Raw genomic sequence first — 15,539 nt, forward strand, 5'->3', positions numbered from 1 at the left:
AGCTGAAGATCATTCTCTCACCACCAAGATCACATTATTGGAAAGGTCAATTACTAGTTACATGAATCATGTAAATGAAATTCAGTGATCATCATAGAACACTTTCCCTGAAAGCAAAGGGGGAAGAGCCCTTTCACAAACAGAGAGCAAAGGCATACAGGACGTACCGTTATATGTTTAATCGATAATGATTTATTATCAATGTACATGTCATTTGTATCTCCCAGTAAAATAAATCTAAAAGTACATTTATCAAAGACAGTAGGGACACCAGGAAAAAATTGAGTGCAAAAAATAGAATAAATAAAATTGAGAGGGGGGGCGGGGTAAAGTAAGGCACTGGTGAAACTATAAAAAAAAAAATTAAAAATAAAAAAAATACAGAAAAACATTTTCTAAGGAAATAGACCGTCAGTTTCGCAATTGATCAAATTTATACATACTATACATACTCTTTCTTAGTAAAAGGGATAAACTAATATAAAATAGTGTTATTCCCACAAATACATAAGAAATTGTCAAATCTTGGGAAATTGCATTTTACACACCAAGTTAAAATATGACAGATTGTCATATTTTGCATATTGAAGGGGATACACAAGTCAAAAGATGTGAGATTGGAACGCGTCATTTTTGTTCTCTTTCTGGGAGAAAATAAATGTATCATCTATTTAAAGTGGGAAAAAAAATGACTACATGATTTCCATTTACCATCGCAGTTGATTAGAGGTACCGGTTTAATTTGAACAGGGTTCCAAGACACATTTATCCAAGCAGGTTTTTGTTGAAATTCACTATGGTTGACTGGCATTACAAGACCCACAGCACAAAAAAATTAAAATATGGACATCACAAATGTTGTGTCTCACCAAAGGCATATTTCCAAAAACACCACAAGGACCCGAGGCCACCGTGCACAATTATTCAAAGAGTGAGAGTGTGGGAGTCCGATTTTGTGAATGGAGCAGTTTGGCCGAACCCTTTCCTATAACACCGACTGGATAACCAGCGCGTCTGTCAGATTAAATGTCGACATTGCCAAGTTTGTCAGGATATTGGTAAAGAAAAGCAAACAAACACATGACAGCAGCTGAGCCCTGCTCAGTGAAGACATTGGTGGTAGTGCATGTGCATACTTGGATAGATGTGCAGAATATTTATACCCCAAATAGATATCAAACTATGATGCAGCCATTTTATGATAAAATAAAGCAATCTTTCCATCATTGTCCCAAAGGAGAGAAAAAAAAAGGATAGATTTAGATATAATTCAGTTAAGGCCCTCACTGGCTGTTGTTTTCCGAGTCTTACTCCTTGTTCTCGCTGGGCTTTTTCGTTCTTTCCGACCGGTCCTGCTGAAGCTCAGCCTCTGACTGCGGTGCCTCCAAGTCGGCTGCAGGTGGTACCGCCGTTGCCTCCTCCTCCTCTTCTTCTTGGTCCGCCTTCTCCACCTCCTCGCTGGTTGGGGACTGGAAACCACTGTCGTCATGTGGAGGGGGCGGGAAGTCGGTGGCCGCCGCCTTGGAGTCTGTGACAGACACGGGTGGTGCGATCTCTGGAGCGGCCTCTGGGAGAAGCTCTAAGGTGGTCGTCGGTGGAGGCGGCAGAGCCTCCTCCGCACCCTCTTCTGCACCGGCTTCCTGGGTTAAGGGTGGTGGACGCTCCTCCATCAGCCGTTCCATTGACACGGCAGGTTCCACGAGAGATTCAACTTTCTGGGTGACATCCTCACGGGGGTCGTCTTCACCCTCCATGGGGCAAGAACCATTCGTGAGGGCCCGAGGACTGTCCGAGGTGTCCGCTTTTTGTTCCTCTTCCCCTCTTTCTTTTTCTTCCTCATATTCTTCATCTTCTTCTTCCTCCGGGATGCCGTCAACCCCCGGAACGTCCAAGCACGACTCGTTGGGCAGCACCGGGGAGCCCTCCACCTGAATCATGGACACCACCTGCTTCATCCGTCGCCTCTTCTGGGACTCTGCGCTCTCCGCCTCGGTCCCGCTGCTCTCCACCTCTGCCTCGCCCTGGGTGGCGCCGTACTCGCACGCCCAGTCGATGGAAGGGTTCTCCCCCAGGAGGTGCAGGTTGGGGTCGCTGTTGGTGAGCACAATACTGTCCCTGTACAGGTTGTGTCTCCTCTGGACGGCCGCCTCCTTTACAGCTGCAAAGAAAACAAACAAACAAATTCTGTGTTATCAACTGGGAAGTGATCAAGTAAAATCGCAGTAAAGAGATTACTGTAGTATACGGCTTTAACATTCATTGTTACATATGTTATGTCATAGACCGGAATATATGACTGAAATACGTGGATTTAACATTTTCTACTCAATTAAATATTGCACATGCAAGTCACATTCTTTAGGCTAGAATATGTACTGGAATGTATGACCAATATTGCTAAATGTGAATTAAGTGAGTTTTTGCAAGTTAAGGTTGTTTTTGATTTTTTCTTGGCCACCACAAATATAGTGACCATTATTCCAAAAGTTAAATGTTACTCAGAAGCACACACACACACACACACACACACACACACACACACACACACACACACACACACACACACACACACACACACACACACACACACACACACACACACACTTATATTCATTCTAATTATTAAATAATTATTTTAATAATTTTATTCTTAATAAAAATAATAATTAAAATATATAAATAAAATGCAAATAATTTGCATATGTACATAAACAAAGAAACTGAAGGGTGAGACCGACCCATCATGATGTCCTTCATGACTGAGTGCAGCACCACCTCCTCGAAGATGTTCTCCACCAGGATGAAACGCGAGAAGTCCTCGAAGATCAGCTCCTGGAAACGGGGCAACTCCTAAGGAACACAGTCAGAAAGGCTTTATTTGGTACTTTCTTTTTGAGCACTTATTTTTTCAGTGGGATGATTTCAAGTAGGTTGGTACTGAGAATTGGACGAGAGATGACTGGAGTAAGGAGTGGTGGGACTGTGGTATGTCTGCCAAGAGCGATTTCATAATCCTCTCACACAACAACCAGCCCTGTCTCAGGAGGTGGTCGCCAAAATGTCACGAGTTATGCAATACGCCATTAACAAATAGATTATTTTTTAGGTTGATGATTGAATCCATGATGACATCACAGACAAACATTGGATCCCTTGTCCTGGGAAAAAACAGATTTACTCCAAAAGGCGACTCACACTATCTTCCTCTACTCTAGCTCCACTGTGAACTGATGAGTTGAGATATGATTAGAAGCTGATTTTTCAATTTGCTATTCTAGTGCAGTGCCTGTTAAAAACATAACTACGAGAATGTTGCGGCGACTCGCTGTAAAAAACACCGGGGAAATATACTCTCTCATGGAAAAAAACACGCCCAAGTCACGCTTTTGGATGAACCTCGCTGTTTGCTTGTTTATTCAAAGTTTATCAATATTACACATGTTGCGTGTCTGCACCAAACATGGCTGTTCGGAAGGGGCCGACTGCTTTCAGGGGAAGCCCCGCCCCCCACTGACAAGCTGTTTCTGACGGGAAGCCCCGCTGTCTTGCTGTCTATTAAAAGTTTATTAATATCACACGTGTCGCGTGTTCAAATAGCACCAAATTCGACACTACACGTCCTTCTGTACCCAGCAATACACCCGCCAAGTGTGAAGTAGATCGGATGAACGGTTGTCGAGATAATCAAAGGACATACAGTACATACAGAGATTCCTTCTTTTATAGTTAAACAGACATGACATAATGATATAAATGTAATGCACAATTGGACAGAAGGAAGGTAGGAAGGTAGAACAGAATGAAGGAAGGACGGAAGGAAGGAAAGAGAAAAGGAAGAAACAAAGTAAGGAATAACACAAGAAAGGACAATCGGAAGGATGAAGTGGGAGGACAGAAGTAAGGAAGGACAGAACAATAGACAGAATGAATGTAGGAAGGCTAGAAGGAAGGAACAAAAGAGGGAATGAAGGAAGGACGGATGGAGAGATGTAATGAACAAACTAAGGAAGGGTGGGAGGACAGGAGGAAGGAATGACCGAAGGAAAAATAGATGGAAGGAAGGACAGAAGGAAGTGAGGGAGAGATGACAGACAGAAGGAAGCAATGAAGGATATAAGAAAGAAAGAAGGAATAAGGGAAGGTCAGAGGGAAGGAAGGATGGAAGGAAAGAAGGAACGACAGAATGAAGAACAGAAGGAAAAAGTGAAGGAAGGAATGAAGGACAAAAAGGAAGGAAGGAAGGGCGGACAGAAAAGACAGATCGGTCTATTTATTCATAGTTCGTTAAAAACAACTGTTCCCCATTGTTTTCATGGCATTAACATACAATTATAATTACCATAAATACTAAATTATTACAATTATCAAATTTGTCCTCACAGCAGTTCAAAAGATCCCTGAAATCACTTCTCTCAACCAACCAATATTTTCCATATGGGCTGATTATATAAGCTGGATCCAACCAATAGTTTCTTGTCATACAAGTCCAAAGGACTATTATGTCTATATTATAAGGGTTGTTTTTTTTCTTGCCAATATTTGTGTGTATATTCTTCCTTATATTCCGTGTCTTGTGAAAACTTTAAGCCATATCATGTGAGTGTATACTCTTACTCTGTTAATGATAGATTTATGTGTATACAGTACTTGCATGTATTACGAATGAGTATCCTTGATATGCGTGTGTGTATGCAAGTGTGTGTGTGTCTTATGACTGATTCATTATACCTGTGTAATAGATGGGTGTATGGGATTCATAGTTGTCAAGTGCTATGCTATCGTATGTCTCTGCTTTTTACTATGTCTAAACTTCTAAGCCGCGTTTCCAACGTGATCTGAAGACCCGCGAATATCAGGATGAAAAAGCAGCAGCTGTTTTGAAAAGGAGACCTATAAAGTGAAAACAAAGTCATGGTCAACCGCTGAAAAAGGACGTTTCGGGCAAGTGCGACTCTGTGAGCCTCTCAGAATCGAGCCTACACCTTGGATGGAAACGGCCAACCAATGTTGATGTGTAAAGTGCAATGGACAAAAAACAAACTGTACATACAGATTTTTTTTTTTTTTTCAATTGGTGGCTGAAATAAAATGCTGCAAGTACCAATCAGAAATGTTCAGCGCTGCAAACCCCACCCCCAAAGCTCCTGTACTTTTGAAAAGTACTACCCCCTGAGCAGGGACCTTTTGGACCTGGAGTTTAGACCCTGGTCTGTGCGGTGGAAACACACTGAGTTCCACCAACAGTTCCTAGTTCCTGGCGAATGTTCCTGCGGTGGAAACATGGCTATTAGGGCTGCAACTTATGACTATTTGATAGTCGAATAATCCGTACATTATTGAAACTAATAATCGACTATTCGGATTATAAATTGTACATTTACTAAATGGCTCTAATTTAGTTATCGACTTTTACATTTCGCTTGAGGTTGTTTTAGACATGAGCCAATTAACAATATAGACAATAAAGATCAATACTTCATTCAAAAACAAGTCTTAATCATTTTTCTTGCTGATACAAAATACTTTTTCTGTCAAAATTTAAAACCAAGGCTAAGCAAAGAAGCAACAATAAAATATAACAAAACTACATAATTTCCCCTTAATCAAATAAATCAAACAATTAATCTTAATTTTAAAGAAATAAACAAGAGGGCGAGTTAGTTTTCCGAGTTCCTGTGAACGCAGCATCACTTAAGAGCTTACCGAGGCCGTAAACGCAGCACCCTGCTCTCTCTCGATCCGATACAAACGTTCTAACCAGAGAGCCGTGACAGCGTGTTCTAACGAGACCAACTCCACAAGTTGATCCATCGCGGATGGCGTCGTTCTCTCAGATAAAGAAAATAAAAATAAAAAATTGCTAAAATATCGGTCGCCAAATATTCTTTGGCGGCAGTTAATATACCAGGGAGGCCCGTGGTGAACACTGCAGTCTTTGGCCGAGTTAACAGTGAAATGCTCGCAAACATTTTTTTTGCCATTGCGCTATTGTTCATGTCACTCCAGAGCAGTGCGAAAAACACACGTAATGACATCAGCGCCCAACAGACGAAGACATTTGTTGGCAACTAATTTTGGTCATCGATTTTTGTCCACTACATCGTTGCAACCCTAGCGGCTATTAATAGATACATTCAAATTGTGTATTCTACATTTCTGTAATTACCTCCTGCAATATGCAGCTTGGAGAAGCCCCTGGAGGGTTTTTAGGCAATTTCTCCTTCACATTCCCTTGCAAATGATATATTCTATCTTTTAAGAAATTGTATGTGTGCAAATAAACAAACGAAAGGACAGAAGTTAGGAATGAAGGAAGGAGGGACAGAAAGAAGAAATTAAGGAAGGAAGGAAGAACAGAAGGACAGAAGGAAGGAATGAAGTACAGAACTAAAGGGAGACTTACTGAGGCACAGGAGGGGGTGAGCTGCTTCAGTATATAGGGAATGAAAATCTGCAGCAGTGCCTCACGGAAGAAGCGCTTCCTCACCGTGCTGCTGTCGTAGTCAAATTTCTACAACCCCCCAAAACAACAACAAAAAAAAACAAAAAACAGGGGATGTTATATTGAGCGTGTACCATTTCATTCAACGTCAATAAACGATCAACCAACATTTCGTACCTTGATCACACGGTCCTGGCAGCGCTGGATCGTCTTACACAGACCTTCTGTGCCCTGGCACTCCAGACACTGGTGGAGAATCTGCTCAAAGGTGTACACAGCGTCGTCCATTTGCTGCGCACACACACACACACACACACACACACACACACACACACACACACACACACACACAGAGAGAGAGACAGAGAGACAGAGAGACAGAGAGTGCAACATCAGAATCTGTGTTGATCAAACTACCGCACCAATACTAGCATTACATTATGACTTGAGGTTGTGGTTTGTTCTTTTTAAACTTCCATAAATTTGTATTTACATTTTGAACTGACCAAGTGGTGTGTATAACTTGGATGTTGGTTTTCCCAGTGTCTCATCTCATTTGCAGTGAATGGCAGGCAAAAGATGCTGGTTCTTATTGAAGCTACCACTGGGGGGCACTCACTTACAATTGAATTCCTATGTGCGCACTCTGTACACAGACAGAGTTCTGTCCACCCCAACACATATTCAACAAACGGTAGATGAGGCATTTTTATTTTTGCCAATGTCAATCTTAAAATAACGTAGAGCACCGGACTCGTTTGAAAGTATTGGCTCTCGGTTGGATTAAAAGTAAACTCTTTTTTTTGCGGGGAAATGACTTTTTGCCCCAATGTATGTGGAAGGGACAGTTGAGGTGAAACCATTAGTCAAGGTATTTCAACAGCTTACACATACAAAGAGGAAGCCTTTGTATATGTAGTCCGTAAACAATCTCAAGTTGAGGTTTGGAGTTTGAACTCCAAATGACCTTGGAGTCAGGGCCATTACTCTAGCACGCCTCCACCCTCCGATCCCACACGCACACACACACACACACTCACTCACACACTCGCACCCCTTGCTCCCTGCCGGGTCCGGGCTCTGTTGAGAGGGGCCAGAATCACTACACGATTTCTCAACAGGGGTGGGCAATGTCTAAAATGCCCGAGAAGTTGTTGGGATCTTTTTCCCTCCTCGAGTACTGATACACAAGTCTAGGAGTGTTTTCGCTTCTGTCTAGGGGAGTCGTCAAGGGAATTGTGCTACATATCTGGAAAAGGACAAAGGAAATGCGTTGCATGCCGTGATTCAGCTTTGGTGCGACTTGAGCCTTGCAAGAAATTGTAAAGAGAGAATGTTTGCGGGAGAACTTTCTCAAATGAGAAATGTTGAGGAACCCTATTCAGCTTTGATGGCTTTCATTACTTAGCAAGCAGAGGGGTTTGCATTTCATTTTTTAAGTATTTTGCCCGCGAGGCCTGTAACAGTAGCTATTGTGGACGAGAGGAGATTTAGTGTCTTGAATTTATATGGTAGGGTAATGGCAGGTTCTTGGCTGGGTTCAAGTCTCAAACTGAAAATTGACTTTTGAGCCCATGTGGCGGTTCCACTACTCTCTCTAAGCCTTTCCTCTGCTCTTCACTTCCTGCATTCTCCCTCATTTTTTCTCCAATCCATAAGCAAACAAAGAAACAAAAGTGTGCTGGCCAACACAAAAAATTGTGAAAAAGAGTCAAAGTGATGGTAGGCGACCACTAAAATGAAAGTTTAGTGGTCACTCAATAGTCACGTTTTTCACAAAGAAGGGAATCACAAACTCATCTCCCAATAGTGTGTTCCTGCAACGGTAGAGTCGGTAGACCCTCGTCAGCCATCAACCCCCCTCTTCCACCAGTTACCTCTCTCATGAGGATCTGGGCCCTCTGGACAAACACAGAGGGGCTGGACACGTCGAAGCGTTGCTGCAGGCCGTCCAGACTCAACTGCTCCACCGTCTCGTAGCAGCTCTGCATCTTCACCGGGTGGAAGGCCAACATGGAGATCTTCTCCATATGCTGAAGTCAGAAGAGAGAGAACATAAGTGGAGAAAGTGAATGAGGGCAGCATGGAGGAGAGGAGGGTTGAGAGGAGAAGGAAGCAGCATCCTGCCCCCAAACCTACTGCTCACCTCTGCCACGGTCTCCTTGGTGCCGTCGTTGAGCGCGTTCTTGCTCATGTCCACCAGCTCCCGGAAGAAGACGTCGCGGACCTCGGCAAACCCCCGGCTGGTGGGCTCCATCAGGGCGTCCAAGATAGAGCTGATGTAGGGCTGGATGCTGACCTTCAGCAGCTTCTCCGCCTTGGGAAGCACCACCCCTTTGGAACATTTACATTTACATTTAGTCATTTAGCAGACGCTTTTATCCAAAGCGACTTACAATTGTTCAAAGACCGACGGACGCAGCCATCAGGAGCAATTAGGGGTTAAGTGTCTTGCTCAAGGACACTACAGCATGCTAGCAGGAGGAGCCTGGGATCGAACCAGCAACCTTTGGATCACTAGACCACCAGCTCTACCTCCTGAGCTACCATCCCCGCTTTGGAAGGGAGGAGGAGGGCACGGGGTGAGAATAAGATGGAAGGGGGCATGGCAGCAAAAGATTGATCCGCTGAACGCAGCTCCAAGCATGTTATGAAGCAGTACAGAACATTGCCAGAATTCAATTCAATTAAATATGAGACAGTAAAAGGGTAAGGGGAAAAACAGTCGCTTACAACCGAAACTGACTACAGCTCACCTAAAAGGATATCAGTGGGTTCAAGAGATGTCTTAATGTATTTATAGGTCAGTGTTTTAATTAACAAAATGAGCAGTTATTGCAAGTGGTATGACTTGAGAGCCATTGTATGTAATTATCATCATCATCATTATTATTATTTTTTTCTTTAGGAGATATATCTAAACCTTCAATAGTTCCATGTTTATTATTAAGACACACCCAGGATTTCTGTTGGATCATTATAGAACTGTAGAGACTGATCGTTTCTCTTTTTTTTTTTTTTTTTTTTGGTTGTTTTTTTTCAAATATTCCTATATGCCTTAACACTTAAAACTACCAGCAGCCACAGCCCTAAATTTCACCCCGGCCACAAATAAGTCGCCATCCAGTCAAGGTAAAAATTCATTTTGAAGGCAAGCCAACCCGGGGTGTTCCGTTGCCATGACAATGGAGAGATTCCTTTCCTGACTGCCATTGCGACAGCCCGCTACATACTTCTCTCATACATAAGCACCGCATGGAATGCTGTGAGACTGTCGCTTCTGCTCAGACACAGCTGTAAACTATCCGAGTTGACAAGCGGCTGTCAAACTGCTAATCAACGGGGGGGATTGAATGGAAGAATTCAAAGCATGGGGTGTCAACAAGCGCTTGAGGGACGTGAATCCCGACAGAAATGGTTGCCTGTGACAACGGTCATTATCAACAGAGCAGTTATTATTTAGAAATAATTGACTGCCGTTGGTGACCAATCAGAATCATCTATTCCACAGAGCCGTGTAATATATATATGTATATTACATTATGGAACAAATGCTCAAATTTTGGTCCTATCGCCCTGTCACTGAACAACAACGAAACTTTGAAACATCTTAATATGATGTTGATGAAATGCCACGGAAATAGACAACAGTGGTGTGTGTCGAGCTCACCTTTGATCTTGTTGGTCACGTGCTCCTTGGAGGTGATGATCTGGTCCATGTCTGTGCGGATGGAGGCCTCCAGCAAGGGGCGACTGGCCTCGCACCTCTGCATCACGGCCTCATACTGGGCCTGGCACTGCCTCTGCACCAGGCCGTACACTGCATCGCTGATCTGGCGCACACACACACACACACACACACACACACACACACACACACACACACACACACACACACACACACACACACACACACACACACACACACACACACACACACACACACACACACACACACACACACACAGCAATAAACAGAATATGTATAACACGCGGAAAGGGAATCAAAACAGTTGGGAAGCTACTTTTTAATGTTGAGACTGCTGATATGCTACTTTTGTGACTTAGACAAATCATAGAGATGGGAGTTTGCCATAAAAATGTGACGGGACGATCTTTACAACATTTAGGTTTACAGTGATTTTGTCGTATCTCCAGTTGACGCAGATAACTTGACAACAGTGTAGTGTTCAGAATTAAGTATAAGAATTTAATATTCATAGACATGTTATAGTGGTTATCTGATTATCTGTAATGTAGTATGAACTCCTGTGGTTCTTAGAGAGCTGTATACTGAATGGGGATGCTCACCAGCATCCAGTTGCGCTGCCTCTCGTGCATTTTGCCTTTGAGCCGTGGGGAGATAAGCTCCCTCAGCTCTGGGAGGAGATCCTCCATCACCAGGTTGGACAGAATCTACAGAGAGAGACAAACAACAGTAAATGTGATCTTCATTGCTGTATCCAATTACTATATAGTATGTTACATACAGTATTTTACTTACAGTTATGCCTAGACGATATTGACAAATATATGAGCACTATAACCAGAGCACACTAATAAAACTAGGAGCTAGGAGAACTAGGAGACATAAAGTAACAAAGTATTCTGGAACAAAACCCCTCCGAACATTCCTTATTCATTTTCTGCTCATTGCGATACACTATTGAAAGTCCATTAAAACAATAATATTAACTAATATGTAATATGGGTATGTATCCTGAACTTTCGTGAATACATTATTTTTACTCAGCTCTTACATACACAACAATGTTACACACACCACGTGTTTTTATTAATATTTGTTATACATTTTTTATAGTATAAATTCACAAATTATTATTATTTATATCATGAATAATAATAATAATAATAATAATAATAATAATAATAATAAATATAGCTTCAGGCAGCAATACACAGGGTCCAGTTTATACGTACAGTATTACAGTTTTTCAGTTTCTGTGAAATGCACCACAAGTTACAAAAGTTACAAACATTGTGGATTTATGTCTGGACCAATCAACATGGATTTGGTTCTGCATGTTTCTCTTCGACAGTCCAGTTTAAATATTCCCGAAGAAAGGTGTTTGAAGAATTGAGATTGTTTGTGCAGTCTAGCACAAGTTACAAGTTTTTATTTTTTACAACCACTTAGATACACATGATGGATTTATATAGCATTGGTTCATAATGATACAAAGTGACTTTCTTCTCAATAAAACCTCATTCCTTGTCAATGTTCGAAGAATTTGTAAAGTTGTATCAATTGTTCTTGATACAAATCTAGATTTGTGACATAATTGGTGTCACATTAGATAGGTTAGTTCTAAATAACAGTTATAAATAACTGAGTTGGCAGTCCTAACATTCATTTGGCATTAGAATTATTATGGAAGAATCTGTCATTACTTCACACCTTTTGCCTTTTCATTTAAGTTTGCTAAGTTAATCTGCAAGAAACTGTTTATACATGACGCTCTTTAAAACAACAGTTTATTTTTTTAACTTTAAACCAAACCTTGTCATTGTTACAACTAACCTTGTCTTGTGTAAGTACATGTGCAGTCTCAGTGATGGTAGGTGACGTTGTGTCTCATGTTTACGTAGGTTTGGGTATTCATGGAGACTTACGATAGTAGTCAAACTTAGTTTTTGTGGTGACTTATTTTGTGAATTACATTTGAGTTACATTTTCACTACATTTTGTTTCCATGAAATACAAAAATGTTGTGGTGTGAGTAATTACCATTGCACAGCTTCTATTTTTCCCAACGGCTCGCTGGATCTTGAACGCAACACTTACTCGCACCTTCGATTGGACACTCGATGTGTTCACGAGTTTTTGTGGACTACTTTTTGTCATATTTCTCATGAATCCAGCAAAGTAATGGGGACCACAGAGATAAAATATCAATCGAACAGATCTATAGACATCTACCAGGTAAGAAGGTACATAAATATACACGTAAACATATAGTTTGTAATCTCTAATCACTACAGAGCGACTGGTGTACTGGACCCGGTGCCAATGGACATTCTGAATCAGAACCTGCAAATTTATAGTACATAGTATGACAACATCATAAAGCACCTTACTGGAAATCTCAATGCGTTCATTTTGTTTACGAACAGTGGTGGTGATGTCTGTCAAGCACAACCACCTGGATACAGTGTCTGTAATTTGGGTCAAATTTGGTCGGTCGAAGAAAAAACATTAACATCATCTAAATTAGAGCTACTTAGACATCACATTTTCTTGCCTTTTTCCAACTAACCGATTACAACTGTGCACTCAATGATTTTGAAACTCTTTTTGAAAATATCAATAGTGCAGAAAGGGAAGGGATTGGGGAGGCCCTCCCGGCAATTACTCAGCATCCTGTGGCTCTGAGATCATCAGGTCCAGAGAAACAACATACAGTATTGAATGAGTGAGTGAGTGATATATAGAGAGAGAGAGAAAGAGAGAACGTTGCAACAGGCCCCTAAAGTCATATGTTACTATCAAATATGGAATCAAAGAGTCAGCAAAGGCCAGCAAAGGCCAAAGATGACCAAAAGGTTTCAGGGCATGGTCCTTCTTGGGCTCCCTCTGTCTGTCTCTCTGTCTCAAACACACTCGCTTGATCTTCAGCAAACGCCCTAGAATGGTAGGATATGTGGCCCACTTTTACAGACTAGAAGGGAGGTTAAATACCTCGTCAGCAGTTTAGTTGTGCTGATCTACAACCATTTTGAGGAGCCCTCACTGGCGTGACGGGGAAAGGGCAAGACCATTACCAGTTCAACCCCCCCCAAAATATAATTCAAAATGGGTAGTTAAAAGGAAAGGCTGTCTCTGCCGATATAGCAGTAAATTTTGTAGAAAGACCTGGGACCTTCTGGGTCCACAGCGGGGTCATAACACGGCAACGATAGTCCAAAAATGAGTGAGAAGGCATTCATCTCACCCTACCCTGTGACAAGGGTGTCAAACACAGGTCCCTATAACAAGGTTTCAAACAAGGTTAAAATGCCTTTGGGTCAGAAAAGAAGACTGTCTTAAGGGTTAAATTAGATCAGTGCACAGCATGTGAGATGAATTCCTTTTCTTTTTCTTGCTTTGAAATGGGAACACCAGCTGTATCCCTGTCTGGTCTTTGGCCCTCGACCGGTCGCTTTGGTCTGCTTTATCGGCGGCCTTTGCAGGTACGTACATATTCAAGTGTCATTAACAGACTAAATTTTTATTGAAAAAGAATAGGTTTTCCATTTCAGTCAGTACAATATCACACAATACCGCGAGAGACAGGATTTTGCAGTTTTTTGGACTCACCTGCGACGGCACGCCGCACATCATGTCCCAGGTGCCGTAGAGGCCCTTCACCTGGCGATGGAGGCGAACAGAATCCGTGAAGGCCGGCATCTGCACTTTACACTCTTCTGACAAACCTTGTGAGAGGATATGGGGGAAAGGATGGGATGTTGAGCATTTTATTTTGTTTGTCTTGCCATCATTCAAAGTGAATTTCAGACGACTGGAACCTGACAGAAAATAGACTCATTGGCCCCTTCTATACATATTGATCAACAAGCAACTCATTTCAACCAGTGTAGTCATCCAGTTTGTAGCTGGGTTCCCCTCAGGTTACAGTCCTCTAGTTGGATTTAAGCCTCACAGATTCACACAGGCCACATTGGTCATCACGGCCCAGCCACCCCCCCGCAACATCCCATACGGCCAACTGCAGTCTAAATGGGAAGTGAACACTCATCTTCCCCAAAATCATTTCCAGATTCAGAAGTGCTATTGCTGACGGTCGTGAGATCATTCTAATCGTGTGACTGTACATCACAGTCATTACGTCACTGAACTGGTTCTGTTCAGTGACATAATGTACACTTATAATAACAATAATAAGTGACTTATCAGTAAGCAATTGACCAACAACATAAGTTGACAACCTGAGATACTTAGAATCATACTGCTATCAAAAAAACATTCTGTTCTGTTTTTTTCTAGAGAAAAAAGTTTCTATCAGTTTCACCTGAAGTTGATTCAAATGTGGCTGAGCTGTGATTAATTTAATTAAATGTATTATTGTGCAATCGAGTTATGCAGCAATGTGTGAAAATCCTCATGAACCCTGCGTAAATGTGCGATATTTATTGGGGTGAAATCCATAGTATGAAAAGCAGGAAGTGTGTGGGGCTATGTGTGAATATGTGTGTGTGTGTGTGTGTGTGTGTGTGTGTGTGTGTGTGTGTGTGTGTGTGTGTGTGTGTGAGAATCAGTCAGAGTTCCTTGCAGAGCCATGGGCAGGAAATCCCAGACCCCTCTTAAAGCGGTGTGTGTGTGTGTGTGTGTGTGTGTGTGTGTGTGTGTGTGTGTGTGTGTGTGTGTGTGTGTGTGTGTGTGTGTGTGGGGGGGGGGGGGCTCAGGGAGTGTAGTTGAGAACATGTATTCTGAGGTGTTTGGGTGGGTTGGTGGGGGAGGTCGAGTGTGCTTTCGCCCAAATTGGCTGCCTGAATAGGTCCTACACACAAGTACCGCAAAACAGTACAAACGGAACTCGCTAAAGTTCATTCACACTCAAGGCGTTCGAGCCAACACCCCGCGAGCAAGTGCAACTTCAGCGCCTTAGCCTCCTACCTTCAGTAGCATACTGAAGCAGGAAACACACGCCTTGTTTAAGGGATGCGTTTGAAAAAAAAGAACATGACGTTGGCTAAAAAAAATAAAATTAAGTGAGTGCTTGACCCCAGGATTTTCGATGAAACGCTCCTCTGTGCCGCATGTGTTGGGAAACGCATGAAGTCATTTTATTCAAGATTTGCAAGCAGTGCATTGTTTGTTTCCTCTTTCGGAAAGACCCCCCTCCACCCTCCACCCAGATCCTGTTTTTAAGCACTCTCCCCGGTTTAAAGGCAAAAAATTAAAATAAAATCTGAAATAAATAACTCAAAAGCAGATTGAGGTAAGGCATATACAGAAAACGGCTATGAGGGGTTAAGAAATAATGCTTTAGTTTTATCATATTCACATTCCAGACTCCAAGTCCACATTTAGACTCCAAGTCCAGATGTGATGATGCCTAAAATCATATCCAGTGGC

The 15,539-nt window shown here is 42.2% G+C and overlaps 1 protein-coding gene across 1 annotated transcript in view; it reads right to left on the reverse strand.

The window, feature by feature from the left end:
- Positions 1–181: 181 nt before the first annotated feature.
- Positions 182–15,539, reverse strand: part of niban2b (niban apoptosis regulator 2b) — a 33,238-nt gene continuing 17,880 nt past the window's right edge. Inside the window, exons 6-14 of the mRNA XM_080003603.1 lie at positions 13,761–13,876; positions 10,754–10,858; positions 10,113–10,275; positions 8,589–8,776; positions 8,320–8,475; positions 6,620–6,733; positions 6,404–6,511; positions 2,739–2,850; positions 182–2,158 (exon numbers count right to left, since the gene is read on the reverse strand). Of these exons, the coding sequence (XP_079859729.1) occupies positions 1,308–2,158; positions 2,739–2,850; positions 6,404–6,511; positions 6,620–6,733; positions 8,320–8,475; positions 8,589–8,776; positions 10,113–10,275; positions 10,754–10,858; positions 13,761–13,876 (1,913 nt within the window). The 3' untranslated portion in view covers positions 182–1,307. The remainder of the gene's footprint in view (positions 2,159–2,738; positions 2,851–6,403; positions 6,512–6,619; positions 6,734–8,319; positions 8,476–8,588; positions 8,777–10,112; positions 10,276–10,753; positions 10,859–13,760; positions 13,877–15,539) is intronic.

This window comes from Zeus faber, assembly GCF_960531495.2.
Source record: "Zeus faber genome assembly, chromosome: 7".
Taxonomy (NCBI): Eukaryota; Metazoa; Chordata; class Actinopteri; order Zeiformes; family Zeidae; genus Zeus; species Zeus faber.